Source organism: Dasypus novemcinctus, chromosome 16 (assembly GCF_030445035.2).
Source record: "Dasypus novemcinctus isolate mDasNov1 chromosome 16, mDasNov1.1.hap2, whole genome shotgun sequence".
NCBI classification, from domain to species: Eukaryota; Metazoa; Chordata; class Mammalia; order Cingulata; family Dasypodidae; genus Dasypus; species Dasypus novemcinctus.
Genome location: NC_080688.1, coordinates 42,513,805 through 42,532,485, shown reverse-complemented (window position 1 = coordinate 42,532,485; position 18,681 = coordinate 42,513,805). Strand labels below are relative to the sequence as shown.

General features: G+C 39.5%; 1 protein-coding gene across 4 annotated transcripts in view; it reads left to right on the top strand.

The window, feature by feature from the left end:
• LOC101429008 (aquaporin-4) overlaps positions 1-18,681 on the top strand; it is a 340,557-nt gene that overhangs the window by 260,647 nt on the left and 61,229 nt on the right. For 2 of the 4 annotated variants that reach the window (XM_058277569.2, XM_058277570.2), the window contains one exon: positions 8,003-9,988. The exons of the other annotated variants lie outside the window; for them this stretch is intronic. In XM_058277569.2, the coding sequence (XP_058133552.1) occupies positions 8,003-9,088 (1,086 nt within the window). In that variant the 3' untranslated portion in view covers positions 9,089-9,988. Of the gene's footprint in view, positions 1-8,002; positions 9,989-18,681 lie in introns of those variants that run through there. 4 annotated transcript variants of the gene reach the window in all.

The window sequence follows — 18,681 nt, the reverse complement described above, 5'->3', positions numbered from 1 at the left end:
CAAGATAGGATACAAGTCTATCACAGTTTATCTGCCAATTTGAAAACAATATAATAGCTTGTTTTTTCTACCTAAAATAGAAAGAGATATAATGATAAATCTATAAAAGAATATGGACTTTCTTAGGGAGATACCTCATCTACTTATATGCGTTAAAGTTATGTGTCTTTTCAGCTTCTTAAGGTCTTGCCAAACCAGAGAAAGCACTATCCTCAATAGAAACTTCACATCGATGTTTGCATTGTTACATACTCAGCTCTCGTACTTTAAGGCTCTTGGGCTCCAAAGGAAAAAAAAAAAAATAGAGAAGGATTAACTCCAAAATTGAAAGAACTAAGAAATGAAATCATAATTTTAATCCTAGCATTCAGGATTGTGATAGTAGAAATTAACTTGTTGAATAGCCTTACTTCATAAATGTTTTTGTTTAAGCAGTTTAAATGCTGAAGATGCAAGCTTGGAGAGGGCCAAAATTCACTCTTTTCTCTCTCTTTACCCTCTAGCCCCAACCATTCTTTTGTCTTTCCTATTACCATAATTGTGCTTTCTTTTCTTTCTTTTTCCTTTCTTTCCTTTGCCTTCACTTCAGTTGATTATTTTTTTTTTCGTTTCCCATTTCTGTCTTGCAATTGTCTCCATCCTTCTCTTCTTCCTTCTTGTTCTTATCACAATGTAACATTTGTTATATACTCTTAACTTTGCTAAATGCTGAAGCTTGCATGAAGGAAGCGGAAAAGAAAGATGAAAACACTAACATTCACGAAGAAAATGTTTGTCACATAGAAGATACTCAGTAAATATTCATTGAGGGAATCATAGAAGTAGCTACTAAAAATAAAATAATAAAAAATGAAACAAAAAAGGAAAAGAGAAAAAAATGTGTAAGCCACTGCTGTGTATTGAGAACATAATTTGTGCTAAGCGCTCTTTTTTTTTTAAGATTTATTTATTTATTCCCCACCACACCCCCACTGTCTTCTCTCTGTGTCCATTGGCTGTGTTCTTCTGTGTTGGCTTGTATTCTCATCAGGCAGCACTGGGGATCTGTGTCTCTTTTTGTTGCATCATCTTGCTGCATCAGCTGCTTGTGTGTGGCGCCACTCCTGGACGGGCCACAGTGTTGCGCAGGGCGGCTCTCCTTGTGCAGGGGCCACTCCTTGCGTGAGGGGCACCCTTACGCAGGGACATCACTGCGTGTGCCAGCAGTCCTTGCACGCAGCAGCATTGCGCGTGGGCCAGCTCACCACATGAGCCAGTAGGCCCTGGGTGTTGAACCCTTGGACCCCCTTTATGGTAGGCAGGCACTCTTATCTGTTGAGCCACATCCGCTTCCCATTTGCTAAGCATTCTTTACATGCATTGCATGTAATTTTCCCACCTACCCTACAAAAGAGATGCACATTATTATGCTGACTTTAGTGGAAGTACCCTGAGACTTAGAAAAATGAGATAGCTTAATCACAGTTACCCAGATAGAAAATGACAGAACAGGGCCAGAAAACCAGGTCTTCCAAGCTGTCAATTCCCATTCCCTCTTGTGTCAGGCATATGTTTGTTGCTTTATTTATATCATTTTATTTAATGGGTATTAAACAAGGAAGTGATTGTTTGATATATGATGCAGCTGGAAGGAAAAGCCATAAATGACTCAGACAGAGATTTGAGACATGACTTTACCTATAGCCATGTTAACTTGGGCAAGTTATTTAAAAACTCTCTGAACCTCATGTCCTTCATCTATAAAATGTACGTATGTAGGAAACAGAAATACTTTTGTGTGGCAGGCACTTCCTCCAACTAACCCTTCCTGACGTCCAAGCCGGGATCAGACGCTTCTCGTTCATGCTCTCCTAGCATCATGTTTGTCCCCTGACTTCCACTTGCCATAATGTAGGGGATTTCCTGGCTTTCTTCTCTTTGTCTCCCTCTGTGATCCTCACCCCAAGGCTGCCCTGCAGGAGGAGGGACAGCTTCTGTCTTGCTAACTACTCTTCCACCACCGCTCAGCCCAGACCAGGCACACAGCAATGCCTGGAACATTTGTTAATGGGTGGCTGACGGGGGAAGGAGAGAGGGTGGAGAGGGAGGCAGGGGCAGGGAGCACCGGGCTTGGAAGGGGAGGCTCACACCGCATATTGGGACGGCACACTAAACCCTTCCCGATTGCCCCCGGGTCCTGTGGGTGTCGCTCCTCACATAACTAGGCAGTGTCTTAAGCCCTTCAATCCAGATTTCAGAGGAGCAGCTGTGGCACAGAGGGTTCCAGCAGAGAAGCACAGACTCATATTCCCAGAAAGGGCCGGCTTTCCTGTGCCCCCCTCCACTCCATCATCGCTCTTATGAACAAGCAGAGATAACTAGGTCTTCAGGGTAGTAAGAAGAAATGTATCTGCACTCAAATCAGGTTCAAGATAAGCCACAAAAGATGCATTACTAGCAGTACTATTGTGAAATTAAATTAGCAAAATGTCAAAGCTAAAGGATCTGAAGGGAACAATATCAGCATCTAATTACCAATATCATCACTATCAAATTTGTCTAATTACCCACCAAGATCCCCACACAGACACTGTCGACAATGCTGAGGATGATTTCAAAATGGAACCATGGGCACCAATTTGAAGTCAGCATTAAAGTCACTCAGGTGACAGCCCACGTGTTTACCGTAAAGTGCCATATGTCCATTTTGTAAAAGCAAGTGACTATTTTAGTTGAAAAGTAATAGATTGTTCCTGAACAATGGCCATAATAATGTTACTTTTGTGCCAGACCCTATTAGAAGCCTTTTACTTATATTAATTCATTGAATTCTCACCACCTCAAAGGTAGCTACTACTATTGGGCTGACTTTTCAGTAAAATATCTGAGTCCCAGCAAGGCTAAGAAACTCCCCTGCAGCCACACAACCAGGCGGTGGCAGAACCAGGGCTAACCCCCAGGCAGGCTGCGCTCTCAGCCACTCACCATCCATCAGGGGCTTGTCCTTTCAGGAGCAACTAGAAATTCAAATTTGTTCCTAAAACTCAAATTGGATCCAATGAAGGAGCCATTCCCTTCCCAGCTCTTTGGATTCTGAGTCTTCTCAAAGGGCTTCTGGGGGTTTCTGCATGACCCACATTTCTTGCTAATGCACCTCTGCTACAGACTGGAATCAGACTTACCTTGTTCCAGGAGGAGATGGAGTCCCTGGTCCCTTAAAGTACTCAAACCAAAATAGGAAGACATTTATTTGCACAGCAAACCAGCCATTTATAGTCCCATGTTCAGGCCATGCTTCTTCTACTCACCATTTCCAAGTGGTGGTGCCTCCCAGATTCCATCCCAGCTCCCCTCTCTTCTATGCAAGATACAATGAGAAAAGGAAATTCCGTGAGCTCAGGGGGGGCGGAAACAAACAGGCTTATACATTGTCCCTTTTGTTTAAGCTGTGGGCCTTCAGCAACTGAATATGCTTGAGACCGTTGCTTCGTCTGTAAAATGGACCTGGCAGGTCATGATGGCAGCATGCTCGTGTGTGGTCCAGGTCTGGCACATGCAGGTGCCCTGCAAATGGCAGCCATTATGGTCACTGCTCCCGCCATCTCTAAGCAGTGCCACCAAGGCCCACAGTTCAGCTAACACTTCCACCAGCTGGCCGCGCCACATCTGTGGATGCAGTTTTGGAGTCCTGTTACCTGTACCCAGATCTTTCAAAAGCCCTTCAAACTCAGGTCTGAGATTGAAGATGGCAAATACTCACACGTACCCTGTGGCCTCCCCAAACACCTGCTGCTCCCACTTCCTCACACTAGGAAAGAGGGAGTCACCCCTCACACGTTCTTTTCTCCCCCTTCTCTCAGCATGACCAATTTCCCCCATTTTTCTCAAATAATTCTTTTTCTTCATTCTTACCCCATGGTTTTATTTCCTCTCGTATTAATTCCTGATGGGATGTTCATTCCATGTAAGAATCTGTCACTGCCTTTTTGAGAATCCTTGTGAACTGGTGATAACATCCAGACTCTTTAGTATAGGTGCAAGGGCCCCTGGAGTGACTCCTAACCTAGCCTCCCTCTGCCTCTCATCTGAATGAAGCCCCCTCAGTGGACCCCAGTGGACCCTCCATGCCAGCATATACAGCCTTCCCACCCTGGCTTGGCAACTGTCAACTACCCGGCCATCCTCCCAGATGCATCTTAGGCATTACCTCCCTTGTGAAATTTGCCCCCAAAATCGCATCAGAAAAATTAAGGCTTATGGTAATTATCGCATTGTTTCATAACTGGTTATTTTTATCAGTCCCAACAAACTTGGACCTCCTCAAAGATCCACGAATTTTATCTCTTTCATTGATGTTTACATAATTCCTGAAAGAGCATATTGCAGCAGGTCAATGGGCATGTTCTCAATAAATACATAATCAAAATCCTCAAGTTATACAGTTTCTGTCAGCCCCACAATGGCAGATAATGTCTTACTGAAGTACACGTATCAATAGCATAAAAACAATGTGAGTTAGTTGCCTGAAAGGGGCAGAAGAGAAATAATATTGCCCTTGAATCCAATTCAATTTAAAAAATTATACATTTATGCATGATAATACTGTACTATATGTCAGTTGGGGTTATATAGATTTATGACCGAACACTGATCTTTATTAAATTTATCATAAATTTGGAAGATAGTCCCCTAAATAGCTATCACAATTAGCTAGACTAAAATAAAAAGAACTAAGGGAAGCAAATGTGGTTCAAGCAATTGAGCTCCCATCTACCATATAGGAGGTCCAGGGTTCAATTCCTGGATCCTCGTGGTGAAGGCAAGCTGGTCTGCATAGTGGCCTGGCCCAAGCACAATGCTGGCTCTTGCAGTGTGCTGGCCCACACAGAGTGCTGGCCCTCATGGACAGCTGGCACAGCATGATGACACAACAAAAAGAGACACAGAGGAGGACAATAACAGACACAGCACACCAAAGAGCTGAGGTGGTGCACGAATTTGAGCGCCTCACATGCCGGAAGAGAAGAAAACAAGCAGGCACAGAAGAACACGCAACAAATGGACACAGAGATCAGACAGCAGGCCCAAAACAAGGTGGGAGGGGACAGGAAAAATAAATAAGTAAATCCTTTTTTTTTTTAAAAAAAAGGTACTAAACAGACAACTTAAAACTAAAAGTAGTTCAGATTTGTCCTAGTAACCTGCATTGTCATTTCTGCTCTCCCAGTCCCCAACAGCACACTGTTGAAGTTCTTGTAATTGATTAATGGTGTAATTATTTGTTTAATAAATTTCTTCCCTATTTCAGCTCCATGTGGGCAAGGACTATGTTTGCCTTACTCACCAACACCCCTAGAATCTAGCACAGCACCTAATGGCTAATAGGTTCTCAACTCAGAAGGCAGAGAGGAAGAGCAATTAATTTAAATACTAAGCATCAGAGAAGACTTCCCAACGAGGTGTGTTTGATAGAGAGGCCTTGAAAAATAAGAAAAATGAGACTTTCAAATTTCATGCAGATTTAATGAATAATCCACACTTTTTTTTCATTAACTTTCTTGGAGACTTTCTTTTTTTCATGAGAAGTTACAGATGTTTCAACCAACTTTATGATAATGTCTATTCTTTGCAGGTAATCATGGAAAAATATAGTTTTCTGCCATAGCTTACAATTTAGCTGAATGTCTCCAGTGAAAAATCAAATTAGTGTGTAAGCTGGAATAAAATTCCTTTCCATGCAGACTAAATGCTAAAGTCATTTAGAAAAGAGTAGGATTATTTGCTGGAGACCTGGGTAGTTTTCGTGGAGAAAGCCGGGTTTTCTATCAGCCAAGAAGATTTGGAAAGGAGGAGAGGATGGGTTGAGAATACTGAGAGCTCTAAGAGGAAGCTAATGGGGGACAGTCAGGAGACAAGCAGAAGCTAACTGAGAAGAGACCCAAATGAAAGAGAGACTGTGAATGCCCGCTAAGGAAATTAGACTTTGTTTTATGTGTGGTAGACCCCACCCAAAATTTTAAGGAATGAAAAATAAAAATGTTTGGGGAACCTAGGAATGATCTGCAAAAAGACTAATTAGGAGGATACTAAAGACTATCCAGTTAAGAGGTAATAAAAAGCATCTCAGATTTTGTGACTGGGTGGCCAGGAAGTAACTGAACAATTACAGAATTTATTTATTTATTTATTTTAGATTTTTATACGGAAATTTAAAAAGAGCACAAGAAGAGCCATTGGTTGAGTTTACAGGATAGGACTGGCTTTGTATTTGTTTGTTTAGGGGACAATCAGAATAAAGTACCACAAAGGAAATGGAGATGTTAAGATTTTACTCTTTTATTATTATTTTTTTATTATTGCTGTTATCATTATAAGGATAATGGTGGTAATTCATTGGTATTCATTAGTATAAGACCACTGGATATCAAAATTCTTTATTTTGCTCCAAGAAAAATAATTTGAGAAGAACAGCCTTAACTTTAAAATGTCATTAACTTTGGTTTTTGTTGTCTAAGACCTTCAGTGATAGAAGGCCTTTGCTGTGACTGGAGGGAGTAGTTGGGGGGGAGGGAAGAGAAGGATATTAACCACATCCTAATCAGGATTTTTATCAGGTAAAAGTGATGGTATTGATGGGAGAAGACCTGGTAGCTGCCAGCTACCAGGCCTCAGGTGGTGTCATTACTTTAGAGAATTAACCCTTTGCCATTATCTCGACTTGATCAGAATTGAGGAATGATGACCCTTTCCTTCATGCAGTTGTCTCTCTAGACAAACTAGTCATTTTAGTTTGCTTGGTGAATTCCTGACTCCACCTGATACCCTAACTTAGATCATTTTAGACAATAAAGATACAATGTCAAAATATATATTTTTTAATATATATTTATACATATCCCCTAGGAAGTTTTCTCTACTATTCACCCCATCCCCAGGCTGGTGGCCCAGTACATTATTCCCACAGCATTTATTCATAATTTGTCCAATAATTTGACAATGACTCTACATGTATATTTTCGGACCAGTCTTCTCCACAATCATCCTTCTCAAATCTAAGTCAGATCATGTCACTTCTCTGCTCAGAGTCCTCCAAAGGCTCCTTAGTTCACCTAGAATAAAAGCGAAAGTCCTTACAATTTTTGTCCTTACCAGAAGATGTCACCTTGTAAATTCCACCTTTCGTGTCTGACTTTACCCAATCACTGCAAGAGTTGTAGGAAGAGCATCGTTAGATGAAGACTCCCTAAGGGAGGGTCTGATTCATCCATCTGACAGGAAAACTAAACTCTCATTCTACTTTTTTATGTGTAATTATCCTTATTCTACTTTTGACACAATTCTACATAGTAGGACATCAAATAGACTTTCTTGGATTCCCTAGTCATTCCTCAGTTGGGAATGAGGGACAGTTTCATACATGAATGATACTATGTGGTATTCTGTTTATAGTACTTAAATTATGCTGATAAATGAAGTTAGAAAAATAAAACATTTTCAAGGGGAAAATATATCACTTTTTACAAATGCTTGAAAAACTGAAATGTTCATCAAGATTTTATAATTAGCTTTGCTACAATTTTAAGTTGTAATTTATGATATTGAACTGTCCCATACATTTCAGAATGCCCCCAAATACAACAAAAAACGTAAGCCACAGACAGCTACATTGCATATTTAGATTCAGATGCACTAACAAAATTAGTACTTGAGGATATCACTCCTTAATAGTTCAAGTATCACTGACCTATTGTATGACTGAATTACATTCTATAGAGTTACAAAGCCAGGACAAAATTCCAGGGCCCTTTCCCCTCCATCTTATTGATGTCATTTTTAAGTATTATGTTTCTGTGAAGAAGCTTACTACAAAATATGTTTTCTGCATGAATTGCTAAACCATTCTGGCAGTTTTATGTGAAATATATTCTCCTCTATGGAATTTTTAAACAAATATGTTAAGTTTCTTATCTAGTACACCCATATTTATGAATATACTTGAAATATATCTTCTCTATTTCAACAGAACCCCAAGTTCCACATGTCTGATGACCCAACAGAAAAAAGGGAAAGTCGTCTAGTCAACTCTAAGAGCTCTACTGGGATATTAACAAAGACCAGCCACTCACAAAGAGAGGATGAGGCTTTGGGTAAGACTACAGGGTCACTGACAACTACGTTGATGGAACAACATCAAGGACCCAAGAACTTTTTCAAGAAGTTCAGCAAAATGAGTTGGCCATTGGATATTAACCCTCTAAACAAAAGTTTACTCAAAGACAACAAATGGAAGAAAACTGCTGCAACCCAAGAAAAACGCAAATCTTTCCTTCAGGAGTTTTGCAGGAAATATGATGAAGTAAGTCGTCTCCAATCTTTTCATATGGTATCCAGAATCTACGTGGAAGATAAATATAAAATCTTATATTGTGAAGTACCAAAGGCTGGCTGTTCCAACTGGAAAAGAACCCTGATGGTACTAAATGGATTGGCTTCCTCTGCATACAATATCTCCCATGATGCTGTCCACTATGGAAAGCATTTGAAAACTCTAGATAGCTTTGACTTAAAAGGAATATATACTCGTTTAAATACCTACACCAAGGCTGTGTTTGTTCGTGATCCTATGGAAAGATTAGTGTCTGCATTTAGGGACAAATTTGAACACCCCAATAGTTACTACCATCCAGTATTTGGAAAGGCAATTATAAAGAAATATCGGCCAAATGCCTGTGAAGAAGAATTAAATAATGGATCTGGAGTCAAATTCAAAGAGTTCATCCACTATTTGCTGGATTCCCACCGTCCAGTAGGAATGGACATTCACTGGGAAAAGGTCAGCAAACTCTGCTATCCATGTTTGATCAATTACAATTTTGTAGGGAAATTTGAAACTTTGGAAGAAGATACCAATTACTTTTTACAACTAATTGGTGCGCCAAAAGAGCTGAAATTTCCAAACTTTAAGGACAGGCACTCTTCTGATGAAAGAACCAATGCTCAAGTTGTGAGACAGTATTTAAAGGATCTGACCAGAACTGAGAGACAGTTAATCTATGATTTTTATCACTTGGACTATTTGATGTTTAATTATACGACACCATTTTTATAGTTTGCACTCATTTTCCAAAACTTGCATTTACTTAATGATGATGGCCTTGAGTCATAACTGTAATTTTACTATAATTCTCTGTATGCAAGAAATTAATCTAAGTGCAGTTGTCTTGATTTGATGAAGATTTTTTTACCAAATAATATGATGTCAATTGGCACAAAATTATAGGGAAATCACCAAAAGGAGACATGGAAACAATTTGTGTTTTTCCAAAATATTTGGAAAAAAAGCTGCTTTTGCATTTTGGATTATATTGTAGAAGCAATAATCTAGCCAGCTGTTACATTAGCTAAGACAGCCTCTTGCAATGGTAGGAAAGGGGATCTAAAATAGCATGAATGTACATTTATTTCTAAGAATCCTTTGTCTAAAGTGCATGACTATATTTTTAACAATCTATGGTATATTAATCAAACCACTGGATAGTTTTAAAATATCCTGGAAATCTTTCTATCAACTGTAATGATAAATCAATTTTGAACTGATATTTTGGACATAAGCATTTCAATTTAGATGGAAGGCATTATGTGATTTACAATATGAGAATATAATCAAAAAGCCAGACAAAGCTATGGCTTTTTACAGTCAACAGCCAATAAAAAAATACACAACATACTAAGATCAAACCAACAAAAGCAACTTTCCTCTTCCAAAACAACTTAAGGGAATTGATTCTGTTTTCTTTTGAGCTTTCTACAGAGAGACAAAGAGAACACACCACTAAAGGTCTTCATTTCTGAATCAAGAGGTTGAGAACTTGAAGGCTTGTCAGATATAAATGTGCTCCTAATTCTGGTTTAATTGGGCAGGGGGGAAATTGTTTCAGGATGGAATAATCATCAAAAACAAAAATTGCCACTCTGAGCGTAGGCCTCAAACAATAACAAAGTTTTATAAGAATATTACTTGAATCGAAGCATTATGTGCATAGCTTTGTATGTGGAACGTCCTCTAAGAATTGCTTTTGTTTTCGGAGTCTAATTATTCAGCTTGGGAATGACTTTTTAAAAACTAATATACCACTTCAAAGATAGGTTATGTTCTAGAGAATAAACATAACAAGAGCCCCTAGAAACATTTTTAATAGGCTTATGCATAAACAAATTAAGGTATTTTCTTTTTAAGTTTAAATAGTCTATTCTAAAAAAAAAAAAAAAATACCATTGCATCCAAATATTAAATCAAAGTCTTTGGAAAACAGGACCATGTGTCTCCCGTATGAAAAGTTGTACTGCATTTTGGAAATTTTTTCCAAAGGACCCTAAATGAGAAGACACATTCAGATGGGAAACATATTTTAATTAGTGGACTATTACCCTGAGTTAAGCAAACCACATGTCATTCAAATCCTGTTTAAATGCCTTTCTTGAACATGTTCCTCTTCGCAAACTATTCCTTTTGTCAGTAAATGTCCAGAATGCTTCTCAAAGGAAGGAAGGTATTAATTTTTAAATATTAATAGACCAGAATGATTATAGTCATAGTCACCTCATTGTGATTTTCCCTTTCATGGCTGAGTATTCATGAATTGCTTCACTTTTTGACCACACCTACATTGCCCCAGCTCTGTCTCTTAAGGAAAGGACAATAGGCTGCCTGATCATAAGTATTAAACCTTCTAAACCAACCTTTTACTACTTTTTCACTCCATTTACTCCTGCCTGAAGGTCATGCCCTTAAGCTGTGCTCTCTCTTTTTTAAGAACTTTTACTCTAGAATCATTTAAATTGTCTAATTTTAAATTTGGCTACATCATGTAGGGTGGATGCTTAGAAAATTGGAGACATTGAAGCTATCTTTTTATGGGGAGAGATAGAAAATATGCCAAGAAGTCTGAAATTATTCCTAGACAACACAAAACTAGTTTTAGATGGCATCTGCTATAAAAGATAAAGGTCATTTTCTCAAATGTATTCTTAAAGCCATCTGAGAAGCAAGTTGTCCTTTTTACTCATGGCTTCGGAGAAAAAAATGGGAAATAAGAATCCTAACTCTCTTATTAACACTTCTAATGTACTGGGAGAAGATGGAATATCCTGACATCCTGGTTGTGAGCTGCAGAAGCCTGCTTGATCTTGCTGAGGAAGAACAAACTTATTGTGTACCTGCTCTTCATTTTACATGCTTTCTTCTTTACTAGTTAGGGCCAAAACAGCCAGCTATATCCTGGATTCCTTGTGGATTTCAGCACTCACTATATTTCTCTCCCCTGAATTGTTCTGCTTTGCAGGCCAGCTAATGTCATTTAACGTCACCTTTGTCATTTCTACCTCTGTGTAAATCTCAGGTGCAAGCAGCACTGCTCCTTTGGATGGTCACAATTTTGTGGATTTGTGTCCTCAAGGCAAGTGACCAGATCTGGACTCATCTCCCAAATGTCTAGTATTCAAAATTAAACCTTAGTACGCTGTAGGTGTAATTAGAAGTCCTCTAATTAAACCCCAAGGATCCTGTTTGTTTTTATAGGCTGCAGTAACACACTGGGCAGACCCTTCAGTTTGTTAGACCCTATTTAAAATTTACTATTCAGGTAACACGTTGGCAATTAAATCCAAAACGACACTCATTTAACCTGGTAAACTAGCTGGAGAAATGCAGAATTGATGTGCCTGTGCCCAGAAACTGCCATAAACATCAACAGAACTGTACATACAGGGCCCCCACATTCTCATTTTCTCATACGGGTTGGGAAATATCCATTATGCCGATGGAAATTTGGAGACCACTTGCTAAGTTCTCTAGCTTTACAAGAGAATGTGTTAGCTTTACTGACTAGAAAAAATATCCTCTAGCAATCTGGAAACTACTTGAACACCATTTATAACTAAAAAAGAAGAAAAAGACTTTTACACCTTATTCATGAATAATTATTCTTCAAGAAGGTGTTGTCTTAAAATACATAGGTGTTTAGGTGAAGGGAATATAGAAGCAGAGGCAGAAATTTGGAATATTAGAGTTTCCTTTATAAAGATCTTGTGGAATGAGAACTTGAGATTCATAGGCTGGGGTTTTAATTTGTCCTCCTGAGGTATCTCCAGGCCCCAGGTTTCTGGGTCTGCATAAAGCATGGTATAGCCACAGCTTTGCCTATGGCTGACATCCCCTTCATGTCCTGATGCTTGAAGAATGGTTGGCCAAAGGAGTTTAGAAGTAGCTTACCCACCTAAGAACCTTAGACTATGGCTATCGCAGTTTGGTTTCACCTTTAATCATACCTTCTAAATCTCAGTCATAATCATAATCATTACAATATATCCATAATCAGAGCCAGCATTTATTCAATCCTTGCTATGTATCCAGCACTCTTTAAGTGCTCTCCATGTATTAATTTGCTCAGTCTCCATAGCCAATCTAAAGTAGGCGCCATTACAAGGCCCTCCTGCAAATATAATAAAGGAAACTAAAACACAGAGTGGTTGACTACTTGCCTAAAGTGACACCGCTTTTAAGTAGGATGATTCCATATAGCAAATACTGCTACCAAATTCTCTTCTTGGAATATTATAACTTAAATAATTACGTTTATTTCCTCTTACCTATCTTCAGAACAACTGAAGGCAAGAAATATACTGGAATCCTGAAACTCTTTTTTGATACAAGTATGTAGTATGAATATACTTAGCTAGTTAGTTATCTCATTTTAAAGCAGGTTAGACCCTCACTCCTGCAGCATTAAACTGACAACTTCAAAGATTTTGGAAGAAATTAGGCTTCTCCCTTTTTTTTTTTTTTTTTTTTAAATCCCTAGTTGATCATGGGACAGGATATTTTTAAAAAGAGACAAAAAGTCCCTGGAACAAATTTAGTCTAAAAAAAACAAAATCTCAATTGACAAGAAAGCAGGCAAGATCGAGAGAAATATAGTCCAAGAAGGAGAGTGCCTGGACCACTTTTTCCCACACAGTCATTTTGCTGCTCCTGTAGATGGTCATCATTGTGAAACTTCTATGCCTACTTCTAGAAACTCAGCAATTTCGCATTGCCTCTTTTTCCTGAGATCCTGTCCCCAACATTAGGAAGATTGGGAAGCTGGCTCTTATAGAAAAGGATAGAGTAGAATGTTGAGTTGAACCAACTGAAAAACAGCCTGAACAAAGTCAAGATAAACATGCCGTCAGCTAGAAGAGAGCAGGCTTTCCCTCAATCTGTGGGATGCAGTAGCTGAGAAAGGACAAGTCTGGGGAACTCAACAGAAAGTTGTTGCCTCACATTATTTTGTCGTCTGACTCTTCACTGAGATCATAATCTTCTAGACAAATGAAGTCAAAGTTCATTTGAGCAATCATCTTCCATCTGTGAACCTCTCCTCATATCTTACACAGTGTTTGGAACGCTCTCTTCTCTCTATCTCTAGACATTCATTTCATGTTCACTCACCAAGAAATCTCTTTAAATTATTCAAATAACTGAAAATCTCATCTCTTCATGAACTCTCTGATCACTGGGAAAAGGCAAGATAATTTCCCCCTGATATCAGATTCTTCTTCTTTTACCAATAAATGCAGGTATTCCTTTCATATATATATATACACACACACACACACACACACACAGTTTCATTCATTTATTTGTTCATTTGGTATTCACCTCTCTTTAAATATTTATATAATCCCTGTTTTCATCTCATGTTTTTTCAAGGAAAGGGAACTTGGTCTGTTCGATTCCACTTGGCATAGTATCTAGCAAAGCAATGCATGGTGTGTATATGTTTGTCTTATGACTTTTGGGCATCTATAGGATCGGTAGATCTAAAGAGCAGGGCAGGTGGGGGGAGAGATGTCAGACACACTTTGTCTATGTTAATAGACACTTATAGACACCCATTACCTGAAGTATAGCTGTGGAAACAGCAGTCTTTTATATTTCTATGAGTATTTGTTTTGCTATGGTTTAGAAGAAAAGATTGAGAAAAAAGTACATGATTGTGGTCAAAAAAGATTCAAGTACGGAGCACCTTTGAGGTAGCAGACACTGGAAAGCTACAAACATTCTTTTAATGACATGAAGAATATAGATAGTCCCAGTCCCTACCAAAACAAAATGCACGTTAGGCATTTTTCCACCCACCATGTTGTGAGTAAGAAAACGGAGGGTCAGGGACATTCATGACAAGCCAAGGGTTCTCTGGCTGTGAAGCTGAGAACACACGTTGGCAGCCTGTGGGCCAGATCTGGACACAGATATGTTTGGTTTGACCTACGATGCTTTTTGTTTAGTATTTGAATTCATTGCCAACATTTTAAAATTGGGGTTCCTTCATTAATGAGAGGAAATTTCTGTCCCTACATTTTCAACTCCTGCTCTGAAGTGTGTTTGTCCATCTACCCAGGTACCAAAGGAGAAGTGACAGCTGTGCATTTTCTTTTGACCATATTTGCTCTTGTAATAGAGAGGTTGTTACAGTCTTAGTTTCGTTTTTTTCACTCAAGATTTTCCTTTTCCTTTGGTCTTATGTTCCATGGAATCTTCAAACAATATTTCATTGATTATAGAAGCAAGTCTCTTTTGGCCTACAAAGAAGAGTGTTGGGAGAAATCCAGGCCCTTTCTTTGGCATTTTTCTTTCTCAGCCACTGGGCCTGCCTGGCAGGAACATGCTTTCTCTTCCCCTTCAGCAAAGATGAATTATTCTCCCATGCCCTTGGAACCTCAGTGTTCCACAGGGGCAAGAAACTGTCTCCCACTGCAGAACCTAGACTGCTTTCTTACAACCTGCCTTCAACACCCCTCCTGTTTTTGAGGGCTTACTCACCCCTTCCTCGACTCTGAAAATTCTCTACCTCTCAGCTTCCTCTGAAGGTTCTTCTCTCTGGCTCATCACACTCCTCTCCATCCCAGTTCCCATTCTTATCCTGGACAACTTTAGCATCCCCAGTGATACTTCATTCCCTTGGCCTCTTAGTGCTTTACGTAGCTCCTTGTCCTCCTCTCCTTCCTTCTCCTCCTCTTATCCTGCCACTCTCTTCATTACTTGGAGAGCTGGAGAAAGCAGAAATGTCAATGTGGGAAGGAATATCCATGACTTTTGCCCCCAGGTAGCAGAAATCTTGCAGCAAACTATGTACTACCTAATTTCATCCACTGATTCCCTCAAAATAGTTCAGAAGTTTAGATAAAATGTTTTTCTGAAACATTATGAACTAAAAGGGACTCAGAATGCTAGAATATTTATCTATTTAAATAGCAATGTTACCAGGTTGATTGTAATTATTCTTAACAAAATTAGAACTGATTTACTTTACCAGTTCCTCAAAAATTGGTGCATGGACCACAGGAATCAGAGTTACCCAAATTTTTGTTAAAACCAAATTTCCTTGACACCACCCAAGATACACTGAAACAGAATCTATGTGAAACCCATGTGGGAATTTTACTTTTTAATAATTTCCTCAAGCCATTCTTACATACAGCTAAGTCTGAGAACCACTTATGTGTAGTTTTGTTTTAATTAAGGTCTATTATAGGTAATAATAAAGCCTGCCCGTTTCATTCTGTCACTTTGTTGAAAAGCTGGGGAGTTTTACATCAGAGATGGATCAGCGTGTATTTTTACCAAAGTCTTCCGTGGGATTTTGACCTATGCTAAAGCAGAAACTTGGCACTTGATGTCTCCCAACTGCAAGAATTAGAGCTGAAATGATTAAGTGAGTTATGGGCACAGACAGCACTGCCCAAACTTTTTGAGAGCTTTCAGGATGAAATGGGGAAGTGGAAACTTGCCTCTGTTTGAAACACAAAAGACAAATGTGTCCTGAAGGCAATTTTGGCAACTTAACTTCACACTGAGCAAAGTGAAGACAGTATGAGTTTCTCCAATAAAAAATAAAAAGCAGTTTTCAAATTGTCCTGATTGAAAATGGAAAATATTTCCTATGTGGATTATTAGTTTGAGAGCAAGAGCCCCAGGAAATATTTTGCAAGTTAGTGTAATTGGTAAGAATGTATATTTTCTTGGACTTCATTAAACAATTTCTCTCCTTGCCTTTCTATAAGGTTGTACCATATGACATTGCCAACACTTCTAAATCTCTGACGTACAAACAGAGCCATTTCGTGTCCTTCCACTAATAGTTCCCTATGATTTGCCCAGCTCTGGCCATATGACCTCTCACCTGAACAATTGCCAATAGCCTCTGAAGCCCTGCCTCTCATCATTCCTTCCTTTAATCCACTCTGCACACATTGAAAATGAACATCCTACGGGATTGGTCTGCTCCCAGGAAACCCTGTTGCAAAGTGTCTCACTGTCTAGCCTTCAAGGACCTCAGCAATATCCCTTCCCAGCTTAATCACCCAGTATCTGCACCAAACCCACAATTGTCCAGCCATATTTAACTATTATGCTTACTCTTCCCTTTGTTCATACTATTCTCACTGCCTGGCAGGTCCATTTCTCCACCCTCTTTAAGGACTACTTCACATGCCATCTCCAGCAAGAGGTTCTCCTATGCACATCCCTTAATCAGCTCACCTCACCCACTCTGCCTGGACAATCTCATCCACTTTCTGGCATTAACTTCCAGCCAGAAGCAGATGGCTCCCAAATCTCTTTCTCCAGTCCAGATGTCTGTTCTGGACTTTGACTCAGATTTCCAATTGTCTGCTGGCCATCTTCACCTGGATATCCCATTGGAACTTAAAATTTAGCTTGACCAGAGATGAACTCATCATCTAACCCTGAAGCCTGCTTTCTCTTCATTTGGTGGCACCACCAGCCATCCACCCTGTCTCCCAAGTCTGGACCAGAGGAATCAACCTAGACTTCTCCCTGGCAGTCACTTCATACAGTCAAAGAATTATGAATAAACACTAACTTCACAACCTATGTATTTCCCAAACTTGCCACTCCTCCCATCTATTCTGCTACTATCCTAGTTCAGACCCTCACCCACTCTTGCCTACAATACTGCAATAATTCTAACTGCTTTCCCTCCCTTGTTCCCCTCAAGCAATTCTCTATTCCATACAATCTCTCTACAGTACACACCTGACCCTGGCATTCCTCATTTAAAGCTCCTTACTTACTCCCATCATCCAATTCTGTGACCTAATGCACATGTAGAGTCCTCCATGAGCCACCTCCCAATGCTGCTCCAGGCACATTTCCTATCAACTCCTGCCTCGCTGCTCACTCTCCAACAATCCAGAAAGGCTCAGAATCCACCCACAGTGGTAATTTTCTGGCTCCTGGTCCTTGAGTCATGCGCCCCCTCTGCTGAAGTGCCTGCCGACGCCATTCACCTCCCTAATGCTTCCTAATCCTGAAACTCAGCCCAGGAAGGCTGCCCCACCTCTGCCTGGACTTGGGCGAGATGCAGCCTTGTGTTATTGGGAAGCAGTAAGCTACAATGGTTAAGAGCCTGAGGTTTGTCACCAATAACAACTAAGTTTCAATTTCATATCTTCAACTTCCAAATTCTAGGACCTCTAAGATCTGTCTAATTTCTCTGGGTATTAGTTTGCTCACCTCAAAAATGAGGATAGCCATACCTACCTCATAAGTTTATTGTGAGAATTAAATGGAAAAATGCTTGTAAAGTATTTAATAAGTGCTTAATAAATAGCAATTATTGCTTTCACCCCCACTATAGCCTGTGCATCTCATTTATAGAACTCCAGGCATTTACATGTGTGTCTGGCTCCCCTAGTAGGTTGAATGCCCTGAAGTGCAAGTCTGTGTCTTGCTCTTCTTTGAAATGCCAGAGAAGACACTCATTAAATATTTGTTGAAGAACTGAATGCAAAATGAATCCCCATCCCTCTCCCTGTGTTCACATGGCACTCTGTCTTTTAAGGCACATTCTGACTTGTATTATAATACTATGGAAACATATCTTTTCTGTTAAGATTCTAAGTTACCTAGGGCAGAAACCTTGTCTTACTCAACAAATGTGCATCTAATTGTATTTGAGACTTTTAAGTGTTGATTCTTTTCAATAAGGTAATGGTTAAAAATAATGACTTCCTAACCACAAACTAGAAACAAATAAGTAAACTAAAACCTGTTGCCTCATTCACCTTCAGCCCGTTTCTTTACATTATCTCTCCTCAGGGCAGCCATGTTCTCCCCTGCCTCAGGAACTTCCATGTGCTGCTCCCTGGACCTGGAACACTAACAAACGATCTAATTCCTGTCATTCTTCAAAATAGCCTTTTCTGACCCCCAGACCACAGCTTTCCAAAGTCAGGTGTTCCTACTGGAAAATAAGAAGGCTCTGAGTGGCCAAGAGAGTCTCTGTCACATTCCTTGATTTTTCCTCAGTACCTTCCCACAACACCAAATGTGGAGACAACACTCAACAAATGTATGTTGACTGACTGAACTAACAGCTCTGAGCTTTAATCTTTAAGACTGACAAATGCTAGACTCAAGAGAATTACATAGGAATTTCTCTGCCAGAAGAATGGAAGACTAAATTCTTAGATACTGCACTATAGGTGACAGAAACCAATGCAGTATTCTGGATTTGTTCCTTAGCAGAAAAGACTGGGGAAAATGAAAAGGTGACCTCTGTGTCGACTGAAAGCACAAATTGGAATGATTGGTCTAATTTAACTTGGGAGTAATGTGGTGGTGGGGCATTTCCAAAA